Here is an 18647-nt window from a genome sequence, read left to right as displayed (position 1 = left end):
AATTAAAAGAAAGGTATGGAATCTAAACAAAGTTTTATACAAAACAGCAATACAGCTGCATTACACACTGGATAAAAAAACCTGATAAAATTAAATGGCAGGTAGTTATATATGTGGGAAACTGGGAAATTAAAGTCAGTAACTACAAAGATGTTAGCACATCCTATTGGTGTGAAAGACAAAGTAAGACAGACAGATAGGACAAAGAAAAATTTGGATTTAAGCAACTTGGAGGGATTATATATTTAACAATAAGGCCTTTCTGAGATTTATTTTCCTGTGGATTAACCTAATACACTGAGATTCTATTTTGCTGAGAGTATTCTGACACTCAGAACAAGGTGAGAATCTCTCTGGGTGCAAATTATGGTTTTACATAGGTGCATATTCATACACGTGTTTAATTATACTGCAGTGCGTGTCATTCCTCTCATCCCTATGCAATGTGCTTTTCTAGGTTACAAGTTGTCTGCCTTGTTACTTCAGCAGGTTATCACACATAACTTGCAAGCAGGGGAAAATTCGGCTGTGGATATATAATGTCTTTTTTATACATACTTTTTGTTGTTCTCTCTCTGTAGCAATGTTACGCTTTTCTAGTCCCCAGGCTCTCATAAAATCTCGCAGGTAGCCAAATACTGTTCCCACTCCAAAACCCACGAAAGTAAGAACAGCAACATACATTGGTGCCTGTTCAAAGTGCTCGATAAATGTTTTTTTGTAGAGAGTTCCATTTGATACGCCATTCTTCTGAAAATATAGAACAGAAACTTGTGATTAATACATTTCATCTCATCAAAGCTTTGACTTCAGGCCTTGAGGCAAATCTTTTTCTCTAATGTGTCACAAGTTAGGAGGGACATTTAGACCTCACATTGTATCAGCTGATGCAACCTATACCTGAAAAGGAGGACCTTTGACAATGAACTTATTACTGACCACTACAAGTATTTTCCATTTTCTCTCCTCTCCTCCAGCGTTCTCAACTTAAGGTGTCTTCAACACCACTCCCTTTTCTATTTTGAAACGTGAAACTTAGGAAGGATTGGCAACATACTATTGTGTAATTGAACAATTATTTGAAAGGTGGTTAAATGCAAACCACTATACTCTGCTCTTGCAAGGCAGAGTTATAAAAAGGGAAGGGCAGCATTAAAAATTCACCTACACCGTGCTTGACTCTACTTCTCTAAGTCTTGTGTAACCCATTGCAACAACTAACACATATATAACAAATCCTGTCTAAAATAGGGCACCTTTACCATGTTCTTCAGAGCTGAGGAAGTATCCAAACCAGCTATGATCCCAGCCTTCTGTTTATGTTCTGATTTCATAAATGCTTTTAACCATATTTTCAGTGACCTTTTTCATACTTCAAAGGGCATTAAAAAAAAAAAGGGGAGAGAGATATAGACACCCTGCTTGTTGGGATCAGTGACTGTACTCTGAGCAACTTCTAGAAATGTACAAATATGTGGACAAAATATTTTGTCTTGAAAATAGTCTAAAATTACATGTTTTAAATTAAAGAAGCTGAATTTTTGAGTTTCTCAAGCCAACTTATATTCAGTAGGCTTATCAGTTCATTCTTTGGAAGAGAGGTAACTCCCTTATTTCTGCAAAATACAATGGCATTTACAGTTACTCTCTAGTTCCGATTCAAAAATAACAAAATATAATAAAAAAATACTTCCCTCTGTAAACAACAAACAAAAAACCCCCTCAAACAAACAAATAAACAGACACAGAACATATTTTGAGTATATTAAAAAGCAAGACTACCAACATATGAAGAAATAGCATTAATCCATTGCTGCATGTGGGGTGGATAAAAGAAAAGGTAGATTATTTATGTAATGCAACAAGCTGAAATAGAACAATCTTTTTAGAACAACTGGAAATTCACTGTACTTGTCAGACATACATAGAGTATTATTGATCTTCATAGTACATTAAAATGCCTTTATCCTCAAAGATTTTGATTTCAGTAGTAACTGTTGTCCAATCCTGGATTCACAAACTTGTCTTGGGACAGAGAGGAAAAAAATAGCAAAAAGGTGTTGGGCAAAGAGAAAATATAAAGATTTTGAAGGAAATCCAAAAAGGGGAAAAAATTTGCTGGTAGGGCTGAACAGAAACTCAATTAGACTTTGGAAAGATTTATTGCCCTGTGAGGTAGAAGGAATGCAGGGCTGGCTCTCACAATGTGAGGGTAGACATTTGAAGCAACACTACCCATGCACTCCTACTTCAAGCTAATTGCTCTTTTAGGGAAACCTATTTACCATGAAAAACATTTTATGAGGATGAGTTAAATACATGGTCAAGTCACATTTCACATGAGCCACAACAGCTTTGTGCACACAGTGACAAGGTAAAGTATGCATTTCACTCAGGATTAAGCTCAGTCATATTACCTTACATTTGTCATGGGCTAAGAGGGTACTTATGGTCATCTGTGGCAATACAAGTGACGTTGTAGCATGTCAAGCTGTGATGATGTGATAATTCACCTGAGCCCGGAGGAGAGAATTAGCATGATGATGCTGTCTATCCATTTTATTAAGAAATACTTTTTTATTATATATCTTCTTAATGAAGGAACAGGGACAGGTCAGACTCCTGCATTGCAAAACTCTTCTTCTGCAGTAAAACTCTTCTGTAGTGGAACTCTCATTTCAGCTGATGCTATTCTATGCACTCAGTATGATATAAGTATTTAAATATATAACCACTGTAACATACTATCCTTCATAAAAACAGCTAGTAGTAAATGGCATTGCTAGCAGTGAAGTACTAGAAATGTGGAGTCAGACTGTGACTCATACTCTGCAGTCTATGAATGAAGAAAACTAAGAGTCTTCAAATAGCCCAATGTTAGTACAAAGCTGGGAGAAAAAAAACAAAAAAATCCCAAACAAAACAACAACAAAAAACCCCAACAGCGACATCTTGTCTCAAAACTAAAGTGAGGAAAACAAAGAGCATTTTGCCCATCCCTAGAGGCCCACAAAGAAGTAAAGAAAGAGTGTCAGGATTGGAATAATCAAATGAAATGGATTTGCTGCTTCTGGACGGTGGTAACATGGACGTTTTTGTCCAGCATTTCAAATCCAAGCATTGGGATACAGATGACTGACTGCACGTGATGAGGAAGTTAAAAAATTTCACCCAACCTCAGTGGTCAGTGGATTAATGGTTGATTGTCATTTTGCACTACATTACTGTTGACCTTTTACCTGTTATCGTAAAGTTTCATTTGAGAAGAAAGAGGTTGAACGGGAGACTCTGCATTTAAAACACCTAGACAGTGAAGACAGATGGAATTAAGCTGTTGCTGGCACCAAAATCAACTGCACCAGATCTCCTACAAGTGCCTGAAATGATCCAGAGATCACTAGTTACACACTGCTCTGCTGAATTGTACACTCACAAGTATATTATTATCTGTAATAACACCTGGAGTCTACAGTACATCTTTAGCTCCATACTTCAAGTGTAGCAATCCTAAGTAGCAGATGATTAGGCAAAGATTTTAAAAACAAAAATTGGGAATGATGCTTTCCTTAGTATATTCTTCCAGCAATTGCTGGCTTGGAGATTTCATGAAGCTGAGATTGTGTTATCACAGCTAGCAGTAATTGGGGGATAACTAGGAATTAGTTCATAGTTTTTGAACCCACAAATGTTGTGGAAATTAATTGTGAATTTTGATTATTGATTTAATCTGTAAAAAAAAAAAAGTATTTTCTTTTTTCAATTTAAAAATTGCATGATTATTTCCTTTGACAATTTACTTTGACCATTATTATCTGCTCAGTTTTCCTACTCAACCAATTAAATGACTCCTAATTTTCTGTACTTATATGACTTCTGCCTCTCTCCTTGTGTATTCCTGAGCAGAAGAATCTAAATCTATTTAATTCTAGTTTAGTCTACTGTCCTTGTCCTTACACAGATTTAAAAAGCAAAGAAAATCTGCATTTAATACTCAGCTTTCTCCTCAGTCAGCAAAGTTCAATCATACCTCTTTGAGATGGAAAGGAAGGGAACCAAAATGGTATAAAACACTTGAGGGCACAGTATGGATTTATATACCTGCAAATCACATTTTGTCTTGATTTCTGTTGTTTTTTTAAAAGATTGTTAACATTCTATTTGCCCTCTTGTTACAGTTCAGTTTCAGAAATATCTCTGATTATTACAATATACCCTTCCCCAGTTGCAAAAAATACCTAATTTAGAGCACACTGTTATTTGTGCATTCTTAGGATAATTTCTCTCTCCAACTCATTAATTGTTTTTTATTCAGTGACCTGCAATTTCATTTACTGCTTTATCACCATTACACACCACCAACAAGAACTTTCTGCAATGCTTCTTGTCCAGTGATAATTTGTCACTATCCTGAAGAATTCAATATTGCCAACACATATTGTCACCTATTTCTCCTCACCCCTTTCCCAGCCTATTGGTGAGAATGTGAGAGAGCACAGGTCCAATGTGAGATCTCTGGGGGACTCCACAGCTTGCATGTCCCTGATCACCTTTTCAAATATCATATTTAATTTGTAACTCCCTGTTTCTCCTGTAGCTTAAGCGGCAGCCCGGAGTTACTCAGCAACTGTATGTTTGGCTTCCTTTAAAAATATTGAGTAAACATGATTTGTGATATGTTAATCCACATCTTATTAGTTTTAAAAATACTGCTGACATTCCAAATCAAAATAGTTTTTCAATTGTCTGACACAGCACAAGTATAGTTTCCAGGCACAAACTCAAGGAACCTAGCAATGCAGTGTTAAGGCATCCAATGCAGAAAGGTTGTAAATGAAATTCAAAATGAACAGATGTTTTGCCAAGGAGTTTGACAAACCTAGGACTTCACTGAGTTCTGAGAAACAGAAAGCACAATCAGGATATGCAACTTCTGTGTGTCAAGTCTCTGCTTGGCTTACTAGATCATGCTGTCATGTACTCTCTTGATACCAAAGGCCATACTTGCAGCTCAGCTTTACAGAAAAAATATGTCAACAGACTTGGCAGTGACTTTAAACCACAGCTGCAAATTGGTTTCCAGTAAGACAGTCACAGCAAGATAATTCCTGGGCAAGATTTTGATGCCAAGAAAGTCAAGAGGAGCGATTGCAATGCAGTAAAGTCAGCTTTAAGGGCAATACCTCATAGATCCCCATGTTCCGTAGTTATCCAAAGTACTTTGAAAGTTGCCACTAGAGGAAAGTTTCCCCTAATGGCAATTTTCCTCCAAAATGCCTTCAGTTTTTAAAATGGAGAAATGAACACTAACAACAAACCTAACAGTGCAATTAGGATGGGCATCAGTAAAATACTAAATAAAATGGACACACAATCTTAATCAAAATAGCTTGCTCTAATAATAATGTGAACTAATATCAAAGTCTATTAACTACACTCCTGGCAACACCTTTTTAAGGAATAGTTAAAAATCTTGATATTTGCATTGGCAAAGAACAATAAAATATAGTTATGCAATACCATGAGTAATACTTAAATATTTGTTCATACTACCCTTAAAGTGAGGAGAGAATTTTTCTTTGCATTTAGGTTTTGCAGCTTCTGGGACAGTACTACTTGGCATGGATCAGATTTTAATCAAATGGAGAGCTAAGAATTGAACAGGACAGAAATAGTGTCACAGTAATAAACCTGTGCGCTGGCCCTGATTAATTTGCTAGCAAAGAGGTAACCACTTATGTTGACATAAAATAAAAGTAAGCCTCTGTGAGCAGAGCTGTATCAAGAAACGGAGACCCGAGAACTCATGTTTTAATGCAAGTCTGTTCTGTAGAGAAAACATAAACTCTAAAGAAATACAGAAATACCATTCTGGTTTTTGAAAGCTTAAATGAATACTATTTTTAGCTATTGTGCCCACTTTCAAGACAGCTTCAGCAGTCACAGACAACTATAACCTTGAAATAAAAGTACTGTGAGAATAATAAAGGCTGTGTCTTCAAATATAAGATCATCACTTGGAAAAAAATCTGATCCAGAAGAGGATGAAAATTTATTTTACTCTCCCTCCATTTAAGAAGACTATTTCACCTGTTTCTGGATCAGATTTTATCATGCAGTTGCAGAAAACCTGTTAAAAAAGTTGACCGATGTATACAAAACTTTCTAGACAGATGTGTGAATTAAGAGGTAAGTGTTGAAAAATGCAAACCAAGTTTAGCCACATTTGCTCAATATCTGTCAGATTTCAAGATGACATGGAAATACTGGGCAAATTAGGACAGCGCATTGCTACAGCTAAAAACTGACAGCAGAACAGAGAGTCAGTGATGCAACACCTGTTCGCTTGTGGGTGGTTTGGTTCTAAACATGTTTCCTCCCTAACTTTAGAAGAAAAGCATCTGGGACAAAATCCTAAATACAGGTGATTTTAGATGTCCTAAGATGTGTGGGACAGCCACACGGGGATGACAAGACTTATACAGGCCCTTACCCCTCTGGAGCAGGAGCTGAAGATGGGGTACACTACAGGGTTCCATTTTAACTGTGAGAAGGGTATGGTCCAGCTGAATCCCACTTGGAGCTTGCCACTGGATAGTCATGGTTTTAAGTGGCTGGTGTGCAGTGCTGTCCCCTATGGATCATTATCTGGTTTTAAAACCAGATGGCTGGGTTTCATAGAATAAAACTCTCAGGTTCTATGCAAAGCCACCAGGCTGACTGCTGTAGCTATTGTTTTCCCAAAACCACCATACCTAGGCATCCATTAGACACTAGGGGGTTGCTGATGATTGTATGCAGTTCCCAGGGAAAGGAAAAAAAAAGGAAACTGAAATTATTAAAATCTGAAGTTCCTGTAATTAATACACTACCGACGCAAACTGAGGTTACTTCACAAATCTCTTTAGTTAATGCCAATTATATCCTTTACTTTAAGCATGTTAATTCTTTTTTGTTACAACACATTTGAGATCTTACAGGCTCAGGTTTCTAAAATGTAAGCTTGAAATGACTGTATGTTTGTTTGTCCTCATGTTGAAAAATTTACCTCGTGTCCAATCGGAATCTCCCCAAGAACAACTTGTGCCCATTACCCCATGTCTTTGTGATGTGACTCCTTGTAAATGGGGAGTCTCCATCTTCTCAGTAGGCACCCTTTAAGTACTGGAACATTATAATAAGGTCTCCCTAAAGCCTTCTTTTTTTTTTTAGGGCTGAACAAACTCAGTTTTCTCAGCATCTCCTCATATTGCAGGTCCTCCAGTCCTCTGATCATCCTTGTGGCCCTTCTCTGGACCCTCTCCAGCCTGCCCACATCCTTTTTGAATGTTTATTTGCAACTATTAAGTGAACTGTCTACCGGCTGCAATTTTCACAAAACCTATAGATTACCACATGTTTTTATCTGGTATGAATTTAGTCCAGCAAGTAGACCTGCACATTGCAGAACGGTTGTACTACAGTGTTGGTCAAAAGAAGAGCTACATGAATCTCTTTACAGCACAGAAGTCTGGAGTCATGCACATACAGTCAGGACAAATGTCAGTAGAAAATTATGACAATGCAATGTGATGATGGGGGGAAAAAATCTAAGAAAACACTACTTTTAACTGCAAGTTTCAGAAATTGCACTATAGATCATAACAGATACTATCCAACACCAACTAAGGCAATTACATCAAACAGTACACAGGAGAGAAAAACAATGGCAAATAAACTCTTTTCCCAGTGGCTTTATTTGTACATTGCAATGGCAAGAAACGCTAGAAAGAAAAAGAAATATCTATGCCTGATACAGCTATTACTTTGTTTGCCCTTAGTCCCAGAAAATTCAGGGTGGACTCAACATAACTATGAAGGCATGAGGGAAAAGATGGACTTTAATAATTTCAAATTCTTAGAGACAAAACAATGAAGTTCACTACCCAGAGAAATGCTTCCAAACACCAGGAAGTATTTCCTAACCTTACAGCAATTACAGAGTAGAAAGCCATGCACATTGAATGAAAAGACCTGGCTGAAATGCCTAGGTTACAGAAACCCCGACACAGTTCATGGCTTCAAGTTGCAGCAAGTGTTTGCTATTATTTCCAAAGCTTAGAGTAAGCTACAAGACTTGCAATGCCTGGCCACATCAGACTATCTTCTGATCATTCAAATCCTCTGGGTTTGGCATGGAGAATAAATAAACAAACAAAGATGATGATGAAGTGGTATCATTTCAAAAGCTGTCAGTTTCTTCACATGACCGGCAATGATCTGCTAATACAGGAAATTTCTTCTGGAAGTGATTTAGCATTTAGAAATGAATTCTGTGGATCTCATATACGGATTCCATTCTTTATAGGAAACTGGTATTTTTTAGGATCAAGACTGTAACTGAATGGAAAGATACTTGGGATGACCCAATTAGACTCTTAGCAATTTTGCCCAGTGTGATTCTGAACTATAATCTACATGATAAAACCCACCAATTCAGTTTCCCACACAGTGACTTTGCAAAGAAAACCAGAAAATGCTGTAACTAGCACAAAACTGCTCTCCCTGCAAAATTTTCTTGTGAAGAAAACACTACAGGTGAATAGACAATCTGATGCAGTAACTTGCATAACTGAACCATCTCCTTGATCCCAGAGCTTTTCCCATTACATAGTACAACAGCTCTAAGCAGGGCCAGGATTTTGCACAGGTGACAAATGGAAACAGGATAATAATGCAACACATTCCCTATCAGAATGGATGTGCCCCTGGACTTCCATGAACCAGGTCAAATACATCACAAGCTTCAAACTTAATGTGTTAAAACTTCAGAAAGAGTCTCAGGCCATCACTGATTCCTGAGATTACAGCACCAGTTTTGGTGAAGACTTCTGGAAAGGTCCCTTATTAAGGAATCAGAAATGCAATTTACAGCATTCACGCTTCCTACCTGAAAGTTGCATATAATTGGAATAACTTGCACAGTATTTTAATTACTGTGAGAGTTATGCATAGGTTAAGTTGAAAGAGTGTGCCCTCCAAGACATTCTTATTATTGTAAGGATTAACATACTGTATTTCAGAAAGGTGACAACAGAGAAAATAATTGCCAATTTTGTTCATGCAATCAGAGTCGTAGCTGGACTTGCATTATCTCTTCCAAGGTAACTAGCTATTTTAAAGGATATTGAAATACAGATCTCTTGACATACCATAGATAGACAGAAAGGGAAAGATAGGAAATACCATATTAAAAAAACCCCAAAACAATTTAATTATGGGGGAAGCAGAATTTCTCAAGAACAGCTGGGAAAGAGGCCATCAGGATTTGCATTTTTAGTTTTACAGATAGCAGAATTAAAAATTCAGTAGGAAGATGATCATCTGTGTAGACAAGGTCCTTCTCTGATCTAGCATAGGATTTAAGCATCATAAAAGAAGCCTAGGGGGAAAAAACCCAAACCACAACAAAAAAACCCCACAAAAAAACCCCAACAAAAACCAAACAACAAACGACATTCAGAATACACTGACTTATTATATGCCACCATAGGTTTTTAGGACAGAAGAACTGGAGGAAGATGAAGGAGACAGCCATCCTATAAATGTGCCAGTAGTCTCACAGCACATCACGGTGGGAATAAAGTTGAGGAAATGAATAGCTTGACACCTTCAAACCCATGAGAAACTGTCTTAAGCAAGAAGATAGGAAATTTAAACAATATTTAGGCAACTTGGCAGAAGTGCCCTTGTCATAATTAAAGTCAGACAGACTGTACCAAAGGCAGCATCATAACTGGCATACGTGATCAAATCAGTGCACCATTTAATTTAACAACATGGCAAGGGCTAAAACCCAGCTATCCTCAAATTATCTTGTGAGAACCCCAGAAAGTTTATAGAGTAGCCCGGATTCACTAACTTGTGCAATACTGCAGAAAAGCTATATATTTTAGCAGATGACAACTAACTACTTATTTTAGATTTTTTAATTTATTTTTTTTTTACCTAAAACTCTACAGAAACAATAACATCCTTCTGTAGCTATTTTTTGTTTGGAAAATATCAAGAAAAGGTTGTTTCAATATGTTGTGATTAAGTAATGCCCATCTCTACACCTGTAAGGAACTCAGAGGTGGACTCCTCCAGGATCCCAGAGGCGGTTCAACAGTTGTGCAAGAGGCTGTCTCTTCCTACTCATTTCAACTGGCGCCTTGTACAACTGGAAAAAATGATCTGGACTTTGATGACTCTTTAGTGTTTATTTAATTGCAATGATATTCATTGACCATGATTACATTGGCTAATTCAGTTGTAGAGTTCCAAATAAAATAACTGCATTCTACTTCAACTGTTTGTAGATTAATAAAAAGAATCTAGAAATAAATTGTTATGTGATTTTTTTTTTTTTTAGTACATCATACATTAAAATATTCTTTATAAGTTGTTCCAGTACTTATGTAAGTCGTAACACTGAAGATGAAAATTACTGGTTTCTCTCATTTGAACCTTTTGTAAGTATCAGGCTTGCAGAAATCACCCTCAAATAAGTGCTCTACTCAGGTTTGCAGCAGTCTAGATATAGACAAAAAAGGAAAGTCCTCATCCCGTCATGTGCTAATTTTCACCAGTAGATTCACATCTTCCTAGAGGCAAACAAGTAGAGGCTGTGGTTCTTGGTTGAAAAGGCAAGGATTAGGAAAAAGAAACATATCAGAAAAACTCAGGAGACAAATCAGGTGCAATACTGAGGGAAAGCAGGGACTGAAGCACATTGCTTTTGGTTCAGCAAAGGAAGACACCTCTTCAAATGCACAGAAAGAAGGAAAACGTCAGCTGAATTATCCTTTGTATGTGAGCAATTTTAACCTGTTTACTAAGAAAGCAATGGCTTCTGCTCTCTCGTTACTCCACTATCTGCAAGTACTCCCCTAGTAGCTTTTGAGCTCATAGACCAATTTCAATCAAATCTGTTGAAAGAATAGAGGTCTTCAAGATACGAACTTTCCTGAAAGCTTCTGAAAAATTTGACCTTGTTAGTGCAGAGATCCAAAGGTACTGAAGGAAAGAGCAATAACTTGGTTCTTTAGCCATTCATGGCGTGAATTACACAACCACAAGTGTTATGACCCATGAGCCAGCATCTATATAGCTCTGAACAAGGGTCAGCACATTGCATCTCTTGCCGATCTGGAAACTGAGGATCTAGTAAGCAAGCTGGGATGTTCTGGGGTGGTAGAGGATGCTGGACACAAAATAAGATGAATTAGGCTTCATTAGACCCATTGTTACACAACGTGTAGCAATGTGGACACAGTTGTAGACATTGCACAAGCCTTTGCTTACCTCCAATATAATTTTGTTCCATATTGCTGTAGGCAAATTAAAAAACAATGCTCAAAACATTGCTGAGCCTTGGAATGAATTTAACTAGACACCAGGGTATCTTAACTCAAAGTTTTAATTTACACTGATCATAAAACGGTAGAAATCAAGGAACTTGGGAAAAGCAGGAAATGGAACAGCAGAATAACAGATTTCAGAAGAGCACAACTGTACTCAGAAACAGCAGGGAACTATATAGGAAGCAATATTAAAGTGAAAGGGAGTTAAAAAACCCAAACAGCCACCTCTTAAGAAAATAATGTTAAGGGCAAAAGGACAAATCATTCTAGTGCTACTAAGCAGTATACAGGCCCCATCTGTATTCCACCCAGCTTTGGGGAACATTTTTTGAGAAACAAGAGCTGAACCAAATGGAGAGAGCTGGGAAGACAAGCACGAAGTCTGGTCTCTGCAGAGAGAGAAATGCAAGCAGATAGAGAGAACTTCTAAACCATGGATGCTGGAAGAGGGAAGAAGATACGTAGAGTTTCTGTTTAAAATTAAAATCAAATTAACGTGACTGGCTTTTGGCAGCTGCCCATATTTGGAGAACTTAAATCAGTGCACTTTACAAATCAGCAAATTAAGTTCTGGCTAACAAAGACTGTATAGAGTTGCTTTTTTTCTTTTGTAGCCACACAAAAATCCCTCTTATCTTTATCTCATTAACATCTTTATGCAGCACCATTCTATATACCAATCCTCTGAAAGATGTGCTAATGTTTCTCTGACTTTTTCATTAGGATAACACTTCTGTCTACACAGCTAAGTCTGTGCTCCTAAATGTGGGAAGCATCAAGATAGACCAACAGTAGCTGGTAAAGCAAACACTAAGCAGGACCACCTAAGAAGGGGTGTGCTGAAACTCTAACCACCATCCACCGCCTTGAGCTGACACATTTTGGCAGTGATAGATGCCGATACATCAATCTTATTTTTCAAATATCACCACCATCAATAAAACCCAAAAGGAAGCCTCTCTCTCAGAAAGGAATGTAGCTTTAAAGCCCACTAAAATGCTAAGCTTTTAAAGTACTATTACAACAGTCTCAGATTTCTGAAGAAAAAAAAGTTGGTTTTTTAAGTTTTACATGATAAGCAAGTCATAGTAAAACTTCACATAGAAGATAAAGAAATATTTTCAGAAGATTTTTTGTGTTTCACTTCTACCCTTCCACATCAGCAAAAAAAAGATTAAAAAGTACAAATCTGAACATAAGATTAATGTTGTGCCCTTCTATAATGAACGCTACAAACATATTTGTGAAATGAGACAAACAATGAGCAATGACAAAATGTGTAGGTGTTTCTCAACTGCAGTGGAGGGAGGTCTCAAAGTTGTTCTGATGACTTTAGTTAATTTAGTAACTACTCTGGAAGGGTGAACTACCTACTTATAACCTACCAGCTAGCAAAGAAAATATAATTTACTTCTGAGGAATGACCACATTTGCAAAGCAATACAGTATCACCAGCATGTCTGGTGATATGAATCAGTGGATGAAGAATTAACAAAGCTCAGTTACAGTGGGGAAAAAACCACCAAACCCTATATGAGGTCTCACACACAAACTGCTCACGAAATCCGTGTAAGGAGACACGCCTGGAGGTGAATATTTAGATGTTTCAGACATAATGCTTCATAGTAAATTCTGAAACAATGCTAGTATACACTGATAACTCATTGCTTTACATTTTTTTCCATTCCACAGGGAAGGAAGCTCTACACTCCCCTCATTCTCATATAGGGAATTAATAATCCTAAACTGAATTAAGAAATTCTATGTGCCCATTCTGGCAGCTTCCTTACTGGACTAATGGAATAACTTTAGGCTGTGTAAAAAAAATCAGTTGATACAAAATCAAGAATGAATGGAGAGACAGACAGAATAACCATAATAATTCAAGAATATTCCCCTTTGGGGACCAAATTCATAACAGATAGCATGGTTGGCTCTCCCCCTTCCCATTTTTCTTCATTTTCATAGATCAAAGCTAATATCTTAGAGCACAGCAGCTGATGGAAAATAGAAGTATAGTAAAACATTAGTTGCAGTTCCTACATCATAATTTTTTTCCTGCATTCTGTTTGGAGGAAAGAAAGTAGATGCTCAGAACAAAACTCAGGCAGAGCTGCCCAACAATAGGGACTCATGAAGCAGAATCCAGCATCAATCAGAGGAGGGATATGGTTAAGGCACTGTGAACTCCAAATAAAGCATAACTCAGTGCTCAGGAATTGCAGCTATAGGCACCAGCACAAGGCCCTAGAGAAACCTCTGAAAAGATGAATGTTACTTCCAGAAAAGCAGAGCTTTCAGCTGCAAAAGCTAAACTATATAATTAGCTTGAGTTACCTGTTTAAACAATTGCTTGAATTATGGGAGGACCCAGTGTTTCCAATGATGTCTCTTTTTTCTTTAACTGGTCATGCTTCCATTCCAGACTGGCAGGAGACCAGGCATAATGCCCTCTGCTGCCAAGCTACACTCCTTATTTTGTAGTAAGTGGCATGTGATTTCTGCATACCTGGTGACAAGGTCTTGCCTCAGTGATAGGCAGGGGCTCCTGGCTGACAGCTTGTACAAGAGCTGGTAGGCTTGCCAGCTGCTTCCTGACACTGAGTTTTGTGAAAGCAAGATGGCATGGGCAGTACCTTCCCTCTGCAAGAGGTAGTGGCTCTGGAATTGCTCAATCACAGCAGTGGTCTGACTTGAGTCTTGCCTACATCCACACAGAAAGAGATGGCATTTAATATCCCCAGTTTTTAGTCAAGTCAGAAGCGAAATAAATGAGAGGTTTCTTCTTTGGGATGAACAGAGGGTTAAGGCTGTTCTGACTAAGCTAAGTGCTCAGTACAGCCACGTCCATTGGAACTGTTGTGTGGAAATTGTATAGAAATGTACATTGAAAGGCACTGGCTTCTCTGAGGGACCTTGAAAGGTACCCACAAAAGGTTATGGCCATTTCAGAAGAGTCAGAGAAAAACATGCAGAGAGATTATATAACTTAATGTGAAATACTCTAAAACATAAATTCTGTGTTTAGGTAGTTTACAGGTTTGCCTTACCAAATGCATTGCTGCTTCATTCTCAAAGAATCACTATAAGCCAAAGCACAGGGATAAAATCCAGTATCCTCTGTTGTTTGTTAATGAACAGAACAGATCAGAAGATTTTTGGAAAGAAAGAACCCTGAACAATGAAAGGGTATCCAAACTGGGGTTCTACCATAGACACATTGCCCCCAAAAGGTAGGCTTGTCTAGATCTAGCCAGTGCATATCAAAATTGCTTGAGGACAGTCAGGTAGTAAGATTCAGTCTTACACCATGTCTATAGAACTGAAAATGCAACCGTCAGACAGTGCACTGATAAGTGAAGATATAGATGAATGAATAGAAAATAGAAATATAACTATGCTTAAGGTTCAAAGTATTACTTATGTCTTGACTGGAATGGAATGTCATATCTGCAAAGTACTCAGGTGCATCACAACATGTAGATTATTTGCATTAAAACAGAACATAACCTCTGGGGGAGTAAATTCATGCCAAGAATGGAAAATATTTGACACGAGCATTCCTGCACTGTGAGGAGAAACCATCACAGACCACAGAATTTTGAAAGATTTTTATTTTTGCTGGGAGCCATTAAAAAAAAATCTGACCACTTAGTTTGCAAAGTAGAGCTGAATAATTTTGAAATTCCATATATGTCCCTGTGTCTCTGCAGAGAACAAGAGCTAAGTATTATCAAATTTTTCCTGTGTTACAAAACTCAGTAAAATAATCTGGAAGGATTGTATTACTACACAAAAGCCTGCAATTCTATCCTCATTTCCTAAGATCCATTTAAGTCTCATACAGCCCTCAAATCTGCTTCTGGTATGTTAAGAGACATCCTGCAGAGATCACATTTCCCTAGAAATACTACAGCCCTGTTTTGGATTTGGAAAGAAAATTGTAAAATTTAAGTATATTCAAGAAGAATGTATGACAAAATGGATTAAAGCACTCTTACTAGTTCAGGTGAAGAGAACAAGGGTTTTGCAAACAGTTACAAATAAGGTTTTACTAGAATGCTCCCAATGGGAGTATGGTAAAAAGCTGGCAGTAGAAGCCACAGGCAAGTACTGCTGCTTTCGTTTTGACTAAATGTTCAGTTGTCACTAAAGTATTTAATTTCAGACTACTACATGTTGGTCAATACACATGCTGGCTGAGAAATAATTAATCTTTCTGCAGCTATTGCTTTGCTATTTGGGGAAAAAAAAAAAAAAAGAAGGAAGGAAATAAAAAATAGACTCACTTCCTCCAAGATTGCAGCTGCTTACGGATCTACAACTTCCCTTCCTTGTGTCATTTCTTCACTTTGTTTTCTTGCCTTCATCCTGGCTGTGATCACCTGCCACAGACTCAACCCATCCACCTTTCACCTCCTCTTGGCTTTCCCTCTCTAGCCTCCGGCTATGCCGGCACCCTGGTGAGCTCGGCACTCCCCTGACCTAGTTCTCACAGAGCATTTTGCTCCCCCCGGCAGCTCCACCTCACTCCACCCCAGTGCTACCACACTGCCTAACACTGCTCCCTCCTCGGGACAACCAGGCAAGCCAGACACTCCAGTTCAACCACTGCTTTATCTCACTCCCCCATTTCCACCATGACTGGCCAATTGTCACTTGTGCGGGAGCTCTTTGTCCCTTCTGTTGACTAATACAGATTTTACTGACCTTGACTTGAAAGTGAGATGGAGTTACAGAAGTTCAACTGTGGTGCCCTGTCCCTGAAAGTGCTAGTCAAATAACTAGAAACTATCAGGCAGGTATGTCATAATCACAAGCATGCTTTTCTCGTAACAGATGTGAGAACGGGACCTCAACCAAGGTGTTTATTCGTAATTGCTCCCTGTTTGGTTTATGACACACCAGACTTTCTACCTAGCTGATGAGTAATCTGAATAGGCGAAACTAAGCAATATTAGATAAATTAAGACATCCTGTAGCTTGAGAATTATTCTTCCTATTCCAAAAGTGACCAATATCCATACATAAGGCCCTATTTTTGACAGTTTTAGTGGCATCCTTCCCTTCCAATATCTTCCATGTGGGGGCAGCTTTGATTTTTTTTTTTCAGTTTAATTATCTTTTCAAAACACAGAATGTTTCAAAGACCTGGCAATGTTCTTACCTACTCAATTGTCAAAACAGTCTTGTTTAGGAGCTCTGCTAAATCCTACATGTTAAACCGTATGGGCTTAAAAAAAGCCCCCCAAAACCACACTCCTGTTCAGTTTTGGCAATGATCTGCAAGAACATGTGAATAGATAAAGCGCATGTATGTCTGCTTGTTTTAACCATGTCTAAATGAAGGTAATAAAGAAACAAGACTCCAGCAGTCGTTCCAACTTAAGAAAAAAGTTCTTTGTCCAATAAAGAGTAATAATAATTCATTTGCTTCTACCATGGGTTTCAGGAAACGGGTGCCAGATGATTTATCATCAGACTTGGTAACTCTTGTCATCATGATCTGATAGGTAAAGCTGCTTCCTATTCCCAGAAGTTGACAAATGGGATTGATTGCCTGCACGCAATTATGCCCGTTTCTCATACCTCAGCTGAAGTATTGCACTGGAAAACCTGTGTGAGTCCTATGGAGAACAGCTGGGTTTCCTGGCCACAGAGCTAAGTGGGAATGCAGCAAAAACAAAAATGCAGTGTAGCCTTGAAACATTAGCCATAGAGCAGGAAGATGCATAGGACTGGAAAAAAAATGAAGATAGGAATAAGCAGCAAACAGTGAAGCCTGGAAACAAATTATTGTCAATCAACCACAGCGGTTACTTCCGGAGAAGTATTGGGTTGTGGAGACATTTTGATTAGTTTCCCCAGCAAAACACCACTCAAAATGCAAAAAAAAATATAAGATAAATGTAAAGAACCCTCAAGCCATTCTCTGCCAGTCTTTTTGACTAAATTTTGAAGGCAGAAGCCTATCTTGGATATTTGATTAAAGAGCTCATTAGCAGGCTTTCCATACTATTCAAGTTACTCTTTGGGTAGCCCTGAAAACCAAAATATTGTAATTATGAGCACCTAAATCTCAAGGAAGTAGAAATCAAAGCTCTCTAAAATGCCTAAACATCAGCCTTTAGCCCAAACTTACAGAAACTACTTGTCACGGAGTGAGAGATTTGCATCCGTTCCATTTCTGTTTTTATGCTGATGTCCCAAAACACAGCTCCCACTAGAATGCTGCTGCTGAGTAGGTGAGATACTTTGACTAACAGGAGGTCAACTGAAATCATACTGCCTTTGTGAAATGGGAAAGCACAAGCCAAATGACAACGACGAGTCTGAATCTGCTCACCTTTGGATCAATCTCCTCTAAAGACGAAGAAATTATGCATGACTGAACTAGATTTGAATTACTGTAAAACAGTATGTAAAACCTGAACTCATATTTGAGATGTAGATGGACTGACAGAGAAATGTCCCATGAGAAATGAGACAGAAATGAGACCAAGATACACTTTTCTATCATGACATACCAGCAGCAACTAGAGCAGGAGATAGGTCAACTGCTTTACACAATACTGATAGCAAGTCACTGATATTTGAAAGCATGGGAAGACTGATGAAAACTCCTAGGGATGGAGGTACACTCAATAGATAATGCTTTTATGTGTACCAAGTATTTTACAAGAAGAGGACAGATAGTAAAGTCTATCCCAGAATGTTTACAGACTAAATAAATTCCAGAGAAATGCAATTGTAAGATATACACCAAGCAGAAACCAGAGCAGAAGTAAACAGGGCACTGCGAACTCTGGGAATAATAAATTCTGCCTTTCTACGTGTCTTGTGTTGACTGGCTGTGGTGTCAAATAAAGCAACACACTGACAGAAACTTCCTTCTTATTTGGGACACAGATCAAATCTTTCTACTGCAGATTCCCCAAGGTACTGTTGGAATGAGTTCACACTGCAGCTTCTCTTTCAACATAGAACATGCCTTTCTCCTGTGCTCAGCTGCCTACTTTAAGGAAAAAGTGGATGATAAGCCTTTGTCAAATCTGATTGAAAATGGATGACTAGTTCACAAGTTGTTAAAGAGCTGACAAATGGATAGTAATACTAAATAAGCTTTGTTTCTATAGGAAATGAGTCCTAAACAAACCAAGATTGCTTAATGCTACCATGCTGAAAGAACAAACTATGTATGTGGTTTTTTTGACACTTATAATGTGGCCAGCAGGGAATAAAAATAAGCATGCCTACCTGATCTTT

General features: G+C 38.0%; 2 protein-coding genes across 2 annotated transcripts in view; both read right to left on the bottom strand.

Annotated features, from left to right (window-relative positions):
• Nucleotides 1-18647, bottom strand: part of BTBD3 (BTB domain containing 3) — a 405212-nt gene that overhangs the window by 123194 nt on the left and 263371 nt on the right. The gene's annotated exons all lie outside the window — the stretch shown is intronic.
• The window catches only part of SPTLC3 (serine palmitoyltransferase long chain base subunit 3), an 85918-nt gene that overhangs the window by 51640 nt on the left and 15631 nt on the right, over nt 1-18647 (bottom strand). The window contains exon 2 of the mRNA XM_051614849.1: nt 559-750. Coding sequence (XP_051470809.1) covers nt 559-750 — 192 coding nt within the window. The remainder of the gene's footprint in view (nt 1-558; nt 751-18647) is intronic.

The sequence above is a fragment of the Apus apus genome, chromosome 3, assembly GCF_020740795.1.
Source record: "Apus apus isolate bApuApu2 chromosome 3, bApuApu2.pri.cur, whole genome shotgun sequence".
NCBI lineage: Eukaryota > Metazoa > Chordata > Aves > Apodiformes > Apodidae > Apus > Apus apus.
The sequence above is the reverse complement of the archived record's forward strand: the minus strand, read 5'-3'. Positions and strand labels throughout refer to the sequence as shown.